The 15,754-nt window shown below is 33.2% G+C and overlaps 2 protein-coding genes across 6 annotated transcripts; both read left to right on the forward strand.

The window, feature by feature from the left end:
* The first annotated feature begins 542 nt into the window (after positions 1-542).
* LOC141698269 (uncharacterized) lies at positions 543-8,510 on the forward strand. 2 transcript variants are annotated; one of them, XM_074502942.1, is made up of 13 exons: positions 543-615; positions 781-859; positions 980-1,083; positions 1,513-1,608; positions 2,818-2,921; positions 3,850-4,052; positions 4,625-4,747; positions 4,829-4,917; positions 6,013-6,118; positions 7,524-7,621; positions 7,765-8,010; positions 8,099-8,179; positions 8,261-8,510. In XM_074502942.1, the coding sequence occupies exons 2-13, from the start codon at positions 835-837 to the stop codon at positions 8,279-8,281; spliced, it is 1,296 nt and encodes a 431-aa protein (XP_074359043.1). In that variant the 5' UTR covers positions 543-615; positions 781-834; the 3' UTR covers positions 8,282-8,510. The 2 variants fall into 2 exon arrangements, with proteins under 2 accessions (XP_074359043.1, XP_074359045.1); XM_074502944.1 differs by having other exon boundaries at positions 983-1,083.
* Positions 8,511-13,313: 4,803 nt separating this feature from the next.
* LOC141698165 (CRIB domain-containing protein RIC6-like) lies at positions 13,314-14,990 on the forward strand. 4 transcript variants are annotated; one of them, XM_074502795.1, is made up of 5 exons: positions 13,314-13,557; positions 13,629-13,750; positions 13,867-13,967; positions 14,094-14,208; positions 14,324-14,990. In XM_074502795.1, the coding sequence occupies exons 2-5, from the start codon at positions 13,705-13,707 to the stop codon at positions 14,800-14,802; spliced, it is 741 nt and encodes a 246-aa protein (XP_074358896.1). In that variant the 5' UTR covers positions 13,314-13,557; positions 13,629-13,704; the 3' UTR covers positions 14,803-14,990. The 4 variants fall into 4 exon arrangements, with proteins under 4 accessions (XP_074358896.1, XP_074358898.1, XP_074358895.1 ...); XM_074502797.1 differs by having other exon boundaries at positions 13,635-13,750; XM_074502794.1 differs by having other exon boundaries at positions 13,314-13,553.
* Positions 14,991-15,754: the final 764 nt, after the last annotated feature.

Raw genomic sequence — 15,754 nt, forward strand, 5'->3', positions numbered from 1 at the left:
ATTATTTTGTGAGGTATGTTTACAAATATCACTAATTCAATAAAATTGTTGAAGATCATTTATGTTTAGTAAATATAATGTGTATATTCTGCAATTTAAACAAATATTCTGCAAAATAAACATATTTCGTAGAATAAAATATTTTGTAATGTTCTACATACAGTATATGCATGATATTCAAGATTTTGAATAAAATAATGATCTTTGTAGAATATAATTCACAAAATAATACATTTTGTAATATTTTTATGCAATATTTTAGCCGCAGAAAATAAGTGGTCTCCGTGATCTAAAAAAAACATGTTCTCCGTGGATTTTGAAACTTAAATTTGTATATTAAATTTAATTTGAATTTTGCTACAGAAGGATTCATAAATTCTTGTTGAAAACAGAAGGAATTGGGACATGCCACAAATTTTTGCCTTTGCTATTCTGAAGTCTGAACCATTCAAATCACTTTTCTCCAATTTTATGTTTTTTCAGTCCCTCTTTCTCTTGTGTTTCCAATTCATACATTCTTAATTCCAATCATCTTTACATTTATAAATCTTTAACATAAATTTTCTTTAACAATGTCATAACATTTACCTTTTCCAAAAATGATCGGCTAACAAGGTACACAAAAGTTCTAAATTTTTGATACACCCTGATATTATCAGAATGGAAATAAAAATGTGTTTATTTTGTTTAATGGAAGAGAAAACTTGATATCTTGATTGTTAATAATTGTTATATATACAACGTGTAAAAAGATTGGATGGTTTTGTTTGGGACATGCAGATTGTTTGCATAGAGGAAGCTAATCGTGGAATCAGGGTTTTTTATTCACAAGATATGGGCAATGCTTGCCTTTGTCTACGTAAGTAAAGATTTACATATATTCATGACTGTTTTGAACCTGCAAGTTATATGTGTAAGAATTAGCTAAGGACTTTTGTTGCTGGCTAATTAATTGTATTTTCACTTGTTATTTGAGTAGCAGAAGATGCTTTCAGGAGGTCTAGTGGAGAAGATTTGAATACATATTATCCAATTAAACCTGACTGTGAGGATAATGCACCAAAATCGCGCTTTAAGCACTGGGTATGGACCGTAAAATCTGGCATGATCTTCGAGAATATGTTTTGGTTGACAATAGCGGATACTGTGCATTTTGTTATGATTTGTTTCTTTAAGCTTAACAATTACTTGCCTTTTCCAACTTTTCTTTTCTCTTGTTTTGGTTGAGAATACCCGGTATAACCCGCTTAGAGCGGGGTCTGGGGCGGGGTCTGGGGAGGGTAGAATGTATGCAGTCCCGCTCCTGCCTAAAAGTAGGGAGACTGTTTCTATGACCCGGCTTAGTGCACAATACATGAAATAGTGTGTGTAATAAAAATCTGATATAGAAATTGGGAAGGTTTTTGCATTTTGCAGAGCTCTTGTCATGTAATTAGTATGGCATTACTCATGCCAATATGGAAATTTCATTGGAAGTGTTTATTTTGTTCTTTCCTTGGATATATTGTTCAGGTTGGAAGGACTTTAAGCGAAAGAAGATGGAAGGCTGCTATTTCTGAAGATGGTCATGTAGATATTGTAGGTGTCCTTAGGAGAATCCAAAGAGGGGTAAATTATCTCTTCTAAGCTTGCATCCTCATAATTAATGTTATATGGCACAACCATTAACTGTGTTAATAAAGTGATTTTTTTTTCTAAATTGATGTAATAAAGAGAAGAAATGCAATTACCCTATATGAACCAAAAGCTGCCATCTGTAGTCAATATACATGACATATTGGCAAATGCACTAATTGTCTAATCAAGAATTAATATGTTCGCATACCATAGTTGGCGTGAGAGAAATGTTACAATTAAAGGGTTCACTTCCTCCTATGAAGCTGCTAGCTGGGATTGTAACTATCATATGATCTCGTTTGTTTACTTGTAAATTTTTTTCAAAAAATTATTAGGGAAGGCCTGAGATCATAAGTTGGATTACTATTGGAAGTAATTTTGATTCTGACCCTATTAAACCATTTTTTAGGAAGCCTTTACAGGGAAAGGTTTGAGGTTGAGACTTGCACATGATTAATTACTCGCTTCTTGATTGTTCACTCACCTAGCTAATTCTTCTACTCTGGGGCACGAACCTCCTATATAAAAAGTCTTCCATGCAAGGTTTTGACAAACTGAACAAATTGGGGTGTCACATTACATGATAGCTCAGTAGTCAGTAGTATTGATTAAGCATGCATGTTATGAAGATAGCCGAGAGAACATTTTTTATTTACCATTTAGCATCGTTGTGTAATCTTCATATAGGAAAAGCAAAAACTTTTGGCATACTCAATCAAGGTCTGTTTCAATCGCAAAGCACGTTCCCATTAATGTATCAGATGACAACTTTATAAGTCAGAGTTCTAACTAACCAACTTCAAGTTAGCTGAATCTAGCCTCGTCTTAATGGTGAATTCGGTTGAAATTATTCATTACAAGTGCTGATTATTCATATATTTTAATTGAAGGGTCTTGCAAAGGGATTGGATTTGAGTCATGTTATTTATTGATCTTTAAATTTTAAGAGCTATTAAGTTCATCTTGTAGAAATCTCAAGTTTTGTCGTCAGTGACCCAGATACTGTTCTATGTGCTATGCTTGTTGAGTACTTGAGTTGGTGTTTATGTTCTTAGGACTTAGGTATTTATATTTATTCTCTGTGCCTACTACGCTTTAGTAGGTATTTCTAGTTTTTTTGTCTGTATATCTTGCGGTGTTATAGGATTTTCAAAATCATGCAAAGTTCCTGGGCAATAATAATTCTTGTATTCATTGTAGGGAATACATCCCTCTATTAAGGCGGCAGTTTGGGAGTTCTTGTTGGGCTGCTTTGATCCCAACAGCACCTACGTTGAGCGAGATGAGCTCAGGAAAATGCGGAGGTAGGCTGCCTATTTCCCCTTCAAGTATGTTCATTAGAGTTCTCTTCCTCTAGTTGAGATCAAGACATATAGCTTAAAAATGTCATTTTATCACTAGAATACTAGAGAAGCAATTGCAATCTTTATTACTCCCTCTGTTTTAAAATACATGTCTACTTTTAAAAATCACACATATAAAGAAAAGTGAATGTTGATAAAAGATTTGTATTTATATCAATATTAATTGCATTAATCGAATCTAGTACGTGGAATAAAGTTGATCTTGAAATTTAAAATTAAAAATATGTGAAATAGAGTTGATTTTGAAAATATAAACTTACATTAAAAGTTGAAGTGGACAACTAATTTGAAACAAATTTTTTTCTAAAGTGAACATGTATTGTGAAACAGAGGGAATAATAAAGTATCTACATTCCAGTCTCATGTAACTACCTCACCTACGTCTCAAACTTTGACTACCGTTTCTCAATTGGCAGAATACAGTTCAGTTAGCACGAAGATGAGTATGCAATTTAATCACCACGCCCACCATTATTTACTTGACACTGTTATTATGCTCTGATATCTTTGTTAGGAGAATGTTAATCTACATCTTCTATCTTGCACAAAAAAATGCAGATATTCATGTTAGTCCTTGAAAACTGATCAAACTAGGATAACATTAATTAAAATTGCTGATGGGAACTATTGACATGCTTCGATATACATGTACAGAAAATTTCAAAAATGATTTAAAGCATGTAAGTTTCTTTTATTACTTGAACCCAATCATTGATAAAATTCCTGTTGCCTACGGGTAGATGGTAATCTGTAGCTTATCAGCTTCCAAATGTTTCTTCACTGTATGGAAGCTCTAGCTAGGATTTGTGTGTAAATGCATTTATTATTTAAAAAATGAAAGTATGACACGAGGATGCTTACCAATTAGGGAGAAATATGCTGCATTGAAAGCCGAATGTCAGAAGATGGTTTCCATTTTTGGTAGTGGAAAGTTTATTACAACACCTATAGTCAATAATGACGGTGAACCAGTTGAGGGAGAAGCAGGAAACTTAAATGGATCCATGCCAGATAATGCTGGCGTAACAGAAAAAGAAGTGATTCAGTGGAAGCTCAGCTTGTCACAAATAGGTTTGTACTTTTAAAATATATTATTGTCTAATCTTTAGTCACGTTTCTGAAAGAGTGCTTGTATTTCAGTGATTTGGCTTAACCGTACCCACTCGTTGAATCCTGATTATAGTTTATTGTTTTTTAGAGCTCTCATGTTACACATGAAAATTCTTGTTACTCTATAAAGTATATGACATCTTCTTCTTTTTCTTGCCAAATGTCATATAGCATCTTTTAAAGTGTTCAATCTGGGGAAAAATTAAAAAGAAAATTCTTACATCTTGCTTAAGAGGAGTTTTTACAGTTATCTGTATATCATCTACTTGATTCTTTCCATGTTCTTGATTGATGTCATTCAATATCCAAAATAGAATATAACCTACTATGGAATCAAGATATTAGACTAATTCCGTCATATATATGGAATCCACTTTCTTTTAAAGTAGGAATAGTAGTAAATAGCTTTTTTGCTTGTAAACTTGGTAGAATTAAAGCAAAGTCTGTAATCGGAAATCTTTTTTATAGCAACTATATGTAAGGTTTTTCTTCTTCCTTATCAATTTGGCTACTTAACTTTGTCGAAATTGTAGGGTTAGATGTTGTTCGCACAGATCGTACTCTTGTCTTTTATGAGAGTGAAGCAAATCAGGCTAGACTCTGGGAAGTTTTAGCTGTTTATTCTTGGTTGGATAATAAAATTGGTTATGTACAAGGTAACTTACTCCTGTGTTGTTTTTTCGGAGTTAGATAGGAATCATTATCTGATGTTATTCATTTCCCGTTATTATATATAGGCATGAATGACATATGCTCTCCAATGATTATTCTTCTTGAAGATGACGCAGATGCCTTTTGGTGTTATGAGCATGCAATGCGTAGAGTGGTATGCCTCCATGTCACTCAACAGGATTTGAATTTCTGTCTCATCTACTGTGAAAATGTGCTCCCCTCCACGGTGTTTATAAAAAAACACTTTTTCATGTCTTCAGAAGAACATGTATACGAAAATGATATGTCAGTCATAAAGTATATTTTTCCTGTTAATACGACGGTATAGCTATATAAAGATCAGTTAAGTGTCATGTTCAACTTTTCCCATGCATTGAGATCAGAACTGGTAAAGTGGATCAGCAAAATGCTTTATCCGTGTACATCTACACATCGTATGTGCTTTTAACAATAGGTGTTTTAGGGAGTTCAAAGTTTTTTGCTTCTATAATTAGTGGAACGGCCTATTTTAGTAACAGTTGTGTATCTGAAATAACAAGGTCAATACAACGGGGCATCCTTAATTTTTTTTGCTTTCAAAATTAACAATTTTTAAAAGTTCTTTTCAAATTAACAATTTTTAAAAGTTCTTTTCAAATCATTTATCAATGAATCTTCGAGGTTTGCATCTTAAGCATTTATCTAATAGAACTCTATAAATTGAGGGGATATGCCTGAACACACTACATAGCATATGTGTTGCATTGCTGATTGACTTGCGTTGATTTCACCATAATTTAATGAGTGTTTTTGCTTAAATTAATTGGAAGTTTTTGTAAATAAGTTGATGTGGAGGCTGGAAATTTTGTCCTTTATAGGAGTTTTCTGCCTATTATGTCCTGTTATATAGTTAATGAATGATAAGTATGACTTGGTAACGAAAGCAACCTGAGGAAAAATATTGACGTAATAGAGATTCTACTTAAGGAAGAACTGCTTGTGTGACTATCTACATTAAAGCTTGATATTTTTCTGTTTTTTCTAGTTCACTTTAGCATCACGAATTTTGTGCGGACACCTGTTTTTAGTTAGTCCTTACGTTACATAGTTAGTCCTTACGTTACATATTCTTGATCATTCTGGGACTTATAGCTAATACAATTTGCTGTATAATTCTTAATATACTCCCTTAATTTTTGCTTCTTTATACTATAAGTATACATGTTAATTAACACTACTTCTCATTCCCAATTTTTCTTTGGTTGAAAAGAGAGAAAATTTTAGGACTAATGCAAGTTCCATGGGAGTTCAAACTCAACTGGGTACCCTGTCAACAATTATGAAAGTTGTTGATCCTAAACTTCATCAGCACCTTGGTATGATGTCACCGTTTCTAGTCCTTTGTTATGTTTACCCAATTTTATGAGTTATAACACTTCCAACACTATTGCATAAAATTTGTTTACTTGATATTCTTGATATGTCTAATTAATTACTCGGATTTGGCATAGAAATAAATGCTGTATATTTTCAACGAGGAACAGGTTTAAACATTCTTAACCATTTACAAATATTGTTCTGTGGAACTTTATATACAATGCTTGTGGATTCCCCCTTCCATTATGGCGATTATTATTCTAAACGGAGTACAATATGGTGATCTGAGAGTTACGACATAATTTGAACGTGACTTGTGCAGAGACAGTAATATGTATCCCTAGATGAAAATTGAAGTAATTAATTCTACACGGGTACTTTTTATTAGTGAAATGTATAGTTCTATTATTAATGATACTGTGCGGCTTGTTTATGCTGCATCTTTTGTTCCATAGAGGCTACGACCACATTGGTTCATATTATGGTCATGGGTCTGTTCTGTTTGACCCAATTTCCCTTTAGTTTATGATTACCAGCAATTTGAAAGAAAATTAAATGGCTTCCGTGCTCTTCATCAAACTTGGTACTTTCATGTTGATTTAAGTTGAATTTGATTTACAAAATATATACTACATTAACCTTTTGCTTAAATTTTCCTCTTAGATTTATGAAATTCAGTTTTAACAGTTAAAACAACTGTATCTTTTGCTAAATTATAGTTACATATAAATGGAATTCGAAACTAGACCGAGCTTTGTCGCGAACCACAGAGGCAAGCCCTTCAAGGTGATCCTTAAAGTTGTAGTTCAAAAGAGTCGTTAACCATCCAAGTGAAGTGACAGAGTCTGGCATAGTTCAAAAGAATCATTAGCCATCCAAGTGACAATCAATCTGGCATTGGCAAGGAGTTTCTTCATCTTTATGCAGTCTGACATATATTAGGGGTGAATTTGTTCGGAATGGGCATTAAAGCGTGATGTTAAGAATAAACTAAGTGTGCATCAATCTATTTTAATTGGAAGTGATTTTATTCTTGTATACTTTACAATTGTACATTTCCTAGTCTGTTCAAACAAGGCGATAATTTCTTTATGTGTACATGAAGAATGCTTGTACGCTGTCTGGTAATGGTGTGGGCGAGGACTTGTTCCATGTTAATAAATCAACTTAGAGTAATTATCTTATAACAAATTAAGAAAGAAAGCCAAGCTAATTAATCTACTATATAATAAGAATAGAATACACTATTTAGTGGTAAAAACTAATATTTTTATAGGAAAATAGATAATACCTGAAATGTTAGTGAAACCTAGTTGATTATTTTTCATCAGTTACATTCATGGCATATTTGTGACTGTGTAGTGCATGAGGTGTATACATGGCTTATTTTTTTCTACTTTGCAGAGGATTTGGATGGTGGGGAGTATCTTTTTGCATTTCGTATGTTGATGGTACTATTCCGGAGAGAGTTCTCATTTTTAGATTCTCTCTATTTGTGGGAGGTCAGCATTCTTACCTTGTTTGAAACATTTCTCAAAGTTTTCCTCCTTTATAGTTTAACTCGACCTGTTTGTATTATCCGTGTTCTTCATTATTCAATAACTTGAATTTGCCTGCTCAAAGATAGTTTTCCTTATTAACATAGGTTATGTGGGCCATGGAATACAATCCAAATATGTTCCAGCGCTATGAGAAGTCGGAAGAACCAACTGTCGAGAAAGTAAACAATGAAAACCGAAAACACTATGGTAAGTTTGAGAGGAAAGTCGTGGAAACAGGTTCAGTGGAGGATCGTAAAAGTGCTCTTGCTGTCTATTTAGTTGCGGGTTTTCTCGAGACAAAAAATAAGCAACTTTTGCAAGAGGCCAAGGGCCTTGATGATGTTGTCCAAGTATAATCCCTTCCTCTCCCTCTCCCTCCCGCTCACTCTCTCTTTGACATATCTATTTTAAGCTATTTTCAAATTTTTGGAATTTCAGATTATGGGTGACATGACTGGAAATGTGGATGCAAAAAAAGCATTAAACAAGGCACTGAAGGTTCATAAGAAATATATCAAGGTGCGTCTCAGCTATTCATATCTTCTACTAATTTTTATAGTTTCATATATCTAGATGTCTTACTATTGTCATTGTATGCAGGCCAAGGGAAACTCCCAGTAGCTACCCCTGTAGAGGTGGTTGTGAAGAAATTCTTCTTATAGACTTTTCAGTTTATTTCGTTATTTAATTACTGCATGTGGCATTCGTTCATGTGTAGGCCTTCATTTGTAATTGTGAATCCCCTGTATATAGAGTGACTTGTATCTAAAATTTTGATAGGAAAAAATGATGGGAATATCCAATATTGGACGCTTTCACTCTTTTTTTGATAATTAATTACGCACATTTGTTGGCGTATGCTTTCACTCTTCTTCATGTAAGAAGATAACTAGAAGAAAGTAAAACAAATTGAGTGCTTATATTTCATTATGATCCACTCTTTCGTTACTCTCTGAAATTTCGTGTAAACTGAATTAATTGAAATAGCAAGAGGCCGTGACGGAACTGGGAAGAACAACAACGATAACGATGAAAAATACAAATGAAGTAGTAAAAGGTCATGACGGAAGTGGAAAGAGTAACGATAATGGAGGCGATTAAGGTACTCATTGTACTCATTTATATATTCATATAAAGGAGAATCTCTCGCGGCTGACTTGACACCTCTCTTTGTGTGTTTAAATAATTTTCTCTGAATTCTAAAGCCCCGGTCAGTTCTCTATTTTTCTCTAATAATCCTCATTTTGTAACTGCACAACAGAGAAAATCAACAGACAACCCATGCTCCACAAATATTACTATCATTACTACCAAGAAAATCAGCGGTCGGTTCTTTTATTTCAGTTTTGGACTCCCCGTCTCCCTTAATTTGGGTAGAACATGTTTATATATAAAGAGAGCACCTCCTTTCTCCTTCCAGGTTTTTGATTCATCATTGTGTAATCCGAGTATTTTGGAATTATCTCTTATATCTACATTTATGTAGTTAGAGTTCTCATCGCCAGATTACTGACAAATGTTTCAGGTATGCGTGTGAATTAATTATTTATTTTGTTTCTCTGATTGACTTTATAGATTTTCTCTTTTTCTGATTCCTAATTATATTTATAGCATCTGAAGTTTAAGGTTCATGTTGTGCGCTGATCGTTAATTGTAGTTGCGAAATGTATCATTTTTGGCACATGTGTCAATCCTAGGGCATCCTATTCTCAGATTCTAATTTCTCCATTTTCCTACTATTTGCTGTTTAATTGATCTTTGATTATTGTAAAAACTGAAGCTCATCTAAAACTGGCCTAAACAACCTTAAAATTAATGTTTCTTTACTCTGATGAGAAAAACCCGTGACTTCTCTCGCTTTTTCAAGTTTCTTCCCCTCAATTTATTACATTTTTCCACTAGACAACAACCAATAAGTTGCTTTAGTAATTTGTAGTATAGAAAAATACGAGGAACCATATGCACTGTAATTAACCTTTGAGGCATATCATATGAGATCAGATTATTTTGCTCGATATTTACATTTGCAATCCTAGCTACAAGGTACTTTCTTTACTGCTTCTCTAATAACTACTTAGTATAATACCAAAAGTAAAATTATATAAGTATTACTTGATGTTGTTGAACCAAGTGTGGCATCAAGAACAGAATTGGGTGTGATATCTATTGGTGCATTTTTTAGGATGTTTGATTTGCAGTTGGGTTTTTTATCATTCCTATTTTCCTAAAGGAATGCAGTAACTTGTTGTCTTAATAAATAATTCACACTTCAATGATATCCAAATCATACATAATGGAAAAAATGCAGATTTGAAAAAAAAACCCTGTCACAAATTCCATATTGATGAAATAATCAGTAAACAAACAAAAACTTCTACGCACGACTGGGTATATCTAAGTCGCCAAGGTGTGGCAGGCATTTTACTTTGTGTTAGCATTGTATTGTGTGTCTCTTTATAAAGCTCGATATATTTAGAATGTATTTGTGGGGTTTTTCGGGTTTAATTAATATATCTAAATTATTTTCCTGACTCCCTATAACTTAATAATATTTGTTGGAACTCTCATTAGTGTTGTTCATATGTGTTGTTTTATATGGGGACATTGTGAATACCATAAATTGCCTTTGTTGCTGTTGATGGTAGATGAAGCAAATAATAGATGGAAAATGTTGATCATGTCTTCTATATAGTTTTTGAAATGAAGATACCCGTACGTAACTATGTTTTACTTTTCTTTTATTTGCAGCACTTTACGCATTTTGTATTTGTTATATCATCTTCCCTGTATGTGAGGTTAATATTATATACAGAAGAGGAGTGGGGGCCATGGGCCCATTCCTAAACAAGATGCAAAGCTAAGAAATTAGAACCCTTGGTAGTGGAATAAGAAAGAATCTTTTGGGATAAAGTAGATAAACAAGAAAGGAAGAAGGCTGCTATGTCTAAGATCTCTGGGTGTTTTGCGGATATCAAAAGGCAAATAAATAATCGACTAAAACTTGTGTTTATATTTGAGGAGGTCTCTTACGTCATGTTTATTGTACTTTCAGTTTCATCCTGCCTAATTACTCGAGTATAAGAGGCTATGTTCGACTCTGAACATGTAAATATATAAGACAACATATAAAATTTCGTCAATGACCTTCTAATTTGCATTGTTATGAAGTTGTGAAAGCTACAGTATGGTTCCTCTGCAAAGAATTGTCTAAAGCTTGTATGTATGTGTGCAGAGGTTTTATGCCATGACTATTATATTTTTAGTTTCATTGTGCCCAATTACTCAAGGATAAGAGACTATATTTGCCTCTGAAGGTATTTATATACAAAAGACAAAATATAAATTTTCACCAAGGGCTTTCAGTTTGCATTTCTAAGTAGTTATGAAAGCTTCATTCAGGTAGTTCTCCGGGGCTTCTATGTTTTCCTCAATATACATATCTAAATTTCTTTTAACAATAAATATGAGTTATCTTATCCTACCTATTTCATGTTGATGAATGTTTTTTACACTTTATTTACTCTGCAATCCAATTTTAGGAGGAAAGTGAGTTGTGTTAGGAGTTTTATTTGGGTTTTAGAGTCTTGAATTTCCTAAAAGATAATTTGAAAAATATCTCAAATTATTGGATATCATGATAATTTTTTATAATTTCTTTTATATACACTATATCCTTGGAAAGAACATGGAAGATATTTAGAAATATTATATTTAATGTCTATTTGTTGTCACATTTACAGTGTTGCAGTATCATTTTTTTGTCATACAGTATCATATTTTGAAGTTTATGAAGGCTGAGGTGGTGGTTGTGATGGCTGGTTATTAAACTGGGAGTACTGAGAAGAGGGATAGTACATTAAAGACTGGGTGGTAGCAAAGGAGGATGGGGTAGGCTGGAACAAAGACTGGGGCAGCGGTGGGAGTGGATATGTATATTGTTGTTACGAGGTAGCAGCTTAACACCTATAATGTGTGTGCTGAAAACTAGCCTGATTTTAAGGTGGATGACTTGTTCGAAAATAAGACATGTCACCCGAACTTTGCGTGAACTGAGTTGATCCATTTTGCGTATACTAAGTTTATCCTCGAGAGGGGACTGGGCTCTAATTTAAGGGGGTGGAGGAGCAACAAAAGTGGATTCAGAAGCTGGTAAAAATGGATTATACAACGCCATACACCCGAATCTTGCCTATATTAGTAACTACAAGCCAAAACACTACACCTAAAACTTCGAAACCATCACAAAAGCAACTTCAGTTTGACTAAAAATTTCTAACTCAACTGACAAGAGTCCTGACAATATTAACAAAGTTCAGCAATTAGACTAATGGGCCTCTCAAAAAAGATCATAAAACACAATCAAGCTTCGTCATTTCTTAAATACAATTACATAAAATCATAAATATCTAACTTTAATATCAAGTAAAACCCATAACAATATTTAAGAAAAAGGTGATTAGCATGATTTATTAATTCCGTACATGTCTCCTCAAATTTTTTTAATATGCCAAAAAGAAATTTACAAGATGCTTGCAAAAAATTATTTTACCTTTAAAAATGTGTTTTTAAGTATTCCCAACAACCGCGCCAAGCTCGGTAATTTTACCTAGTTTAAAGGATAATAGATTTTGAAAATAGGTGAAACTAAGAGTGGTGTATTCAATTGAGATTTTAAAAGAGTTATTTGGATTTTAAAAATACTAGGGTATTTAATTTGGATTCTGAAAAATATTTTAAAATCTAATGGTATTCAATATGGATTGAAAAAAGTCTTCTAAAATATGGGATATTCAATTTAGATTTTAAAAAGTTCATTTAAATCTGGTGGTATTCAATTTGGATTTAAAAAAAAGTCCATTGAATAATACACCCCTAAATATAAAATATTTTTTATTTATAATTTGTCAAGATGTCCGAATTTCAACCTCAGTAATAAGGTGTTGTTATTAAAACTAAATTTATGGTTGATTGAGTTTGGATTGTGAAAAGGACAGGTTTGCACTTAATATTCTTGAGAGAATTGTATTGCAGTCCCTCTAATTTCGCTCAAAATCAAAATTATAGACTGACTATGACAAATTGCTATCTGCATCCTCTTCTTTCGAAGCTAATCCAAATTTACAACATCTTTTTATTTCTTTCCTAAAATTATTGAAAAACAAGTTAACGGATACTCATTTTAAAGTGAGCAAACAGAAATCCATACTCGATTTCGTAGATATATATAGAATTCTGAAAAATCCATTCTTTCTATTTCTTTCCTTGTTCTCCGAAGAAACTGAACACATCCGAAGTGGTGTAGTAAGGATCCCTAAGTTGCTTCATCTCGTTAGTATTTGGCGAATCTACTTGTTAATTTATTCATTACCAAGATATAATTTGAAGTAGAAGTAAAATGTTGGAACAAGTCATTCTCCAAGACGCGGAGATCCTCTGAATTTGCAGATCAGTTGCTAAATTATTGATGGACAGGACGCCTGGTTTCAAGATATATAGCTATTAGCTACAATAAATTGAACAATGCATTGCCATCAAATTAACGAAACACCTGCAGCATACCTGAGCTTTCCAATATTGGCTAAATATAGATAAGATTGTCGTAACCATTAAATCACGAATGTTGGGCACAGTTTAACCGGTTTCCTCAATCTTACAACTTTGTATACTAAAAACATAACCATCATTTCGTTTCATTTTGCACCACTCTTTCCTCATTTCCTCTTCGAGTTTTTCTCACCAACTGAGCTAGGTATGAACAAAGTCTGCAGCGTTTGAAGCGCCAAAACTTGTTGGCGACATCAGGAGTTGCAAGACTGGTTAAATTTTTCTACATTTTCAAGTTTAGTGATCGTTGTCGATCAAGATACGAGTCTCAGAAGACGAGGCTTATCTAGTAGGTATCTAGCTAGCTCATGTTAAATTCCAATTAATTACATGTACGCTTTCTAATTCAAAGCTTCTTAATTAGTTGCAGATCTAGATAGTGAGGAAAACTTTCAGCCAAAGAGGATTGAATAGACATACATAGCATTCAAAGGGACCAAATGAAGGGAGTTTTGAAAGGCTTCAAATACATTTCTCAAATCTTCGGCAAGTTCATATTATTTCATTTTCTTGAAGTTTACTGTTTACATTAATAAACCTGAAAGCTGAAAATTGTATTTCTATGCACATGCATGGAGACTAATAAGCAAAACATGGTGCAGATGAAGAGAGGGAAAGGGAAATGCAGATTGGTTTACCAACAGATGTAAAGCATGTGGCTCACATAGGTTTGGATGGACCGTCATCCGAGTCGCCAAGCTGGGTATAAATCCTCTCATCTTTAAAATCCATAAAGTTGCTTCAAACTGTTAAATTCTGATAAGTAGTACTTGTCAAAGATACTGAGAACAAGGGGTTAACAAGCTATGCATGCTATAAACTAATGCAGATGAATAAGTTCAAAGGACAGGAAAAAGCTCAATCAGCTCCTCTCAACACCCATGGACAACCAATACAACCAAGAGCTCGATCAGCTCCTCTTGACATCAATGGAAATTCGACAGGTTACATATTTATTCATATTAAAACAGTAAACATTTATATATTACAAGGACAAGAATTTGGCTTAGAAATTGCGTATTATAGCATGGTTTAATTAATTTTATTTCTAATTCACAGATCCGTCGAGCCAAAATACAAGTCGAGAATTGCCTGATATACCAAAGGCGTCCAGGAGACGATATTCAGCAGATAATCTAACAATCGAAACCAAAGACTTATCTAGCAAATCAAAGGGGTCAAGGAGGCAACGCAAAAAAGACTCATCCGAAGGGACTTGTAATAAATCAGGTAGGCGACGACATAGCAGAAAAGACTCTGGATCTTCTGATCTTGAAGTTAGTACTAGATCAGGTCGTAGCACTGGTAACGAGTCAGCATCATCTCCATTACCATCACCATCAACTCCAACAGCAAGAAATCTACCTCCAAAGAGTTCGCGTCCAAGGAAGCCTAGGGATGAATCAAACAAATCAGCAAAATCAAAGGCAAGTAGTAAAGTTGATGTCTCTGCAACATCAGCAACTAGAAATGTTAGTAATAATGAGAGTTGTCAAATCTCGTCGAGCCGAAATCCTCCTTTGGTAGAAGAGGAATAAAGGGAATTAGTGTGCAGGCTGTGCTTGATTATACTCCTTTTTTTTTCTCTAAATTTTCTTTTTCCTCCTCTTAGTTTTAATGAACGAATTCTGCATTCGGAATGAAAAGTGTATAAGTTGTTCACTGATTTTGTAGTCATCGAATCATTTTTCATTAAAAACATCAAATTCCAGCTGTGTTTGGGGCAGTAACAAATCTCATTTTGTTTCTTGATCTTACTCAGATAAATCATCAGGCACTCAAAAACTTAAATGAGCAGGCAAGGTTTTATTTAATTCTACTCTCATGAATTGGCTGGTCAAATTCAGATGCAAGATTTTTTAAGCTCAGATTGTATAATTCTGTATCCATTAATTTATTTCCATCTTATTAAATTGTTTTTAAATTCTAGCTCGTATAATTTGAACAACCTTAACAAGAGATAGGGAGCGTAAAATATAAACTCCATCATTGCCTACTAGACGGTGGGAGTCATTTTTCGGCTCTTTCAGCTTTGATTAAATTTATGGGCCGATCAAATTGGGCTACAAATTTGCCAAAGTAGAATAACTGTTTTGTCATTGGCATTTGCATTTTTTCGTCAAGAAGACATAACGCGATGATCTAATACAAATCAGATTCGAATTCCAAGTGAACTGTAGCCCATGCAATCATCCTTTTTCCATAATGCATGCTTGCCAAAACTTAATTTAGGAAATATATATTTTTTCGTCCTTTTTTAGTTATTAGATTTGACCTGTATACAGTTAAATTAAGCAAAATTTGATCGAAATTTATTATATATTTATAATTGAACAAAATAAAAATATTATAATATTAAAAAGTACATTAATTTACTTTAATAAATGATTAACAGTTTTTATAATATTAAAAGTAATGTTTAATTTGTAAAATTATTGATCAATTTAACAGATAAAAAATATAAAATCATACAGAATTTTATATACTTTT

The sequence above is a fragment of the Apium graveolens genome, chromosome 11 (assembly GCF_009905375.1).
Source record: "Apium graveolens cultivar Ventura chromosome 11, ASM990537v1, whole genome shotgun sequence".
In the NCBI taxonomy this organism is placed as follows: domain Eukaryota; kingdom Viridiplantae; phylum Streptophyta; class Magnoliopsida; order Apiales; family Apiaceae; genus Apium; species Apium graveolens.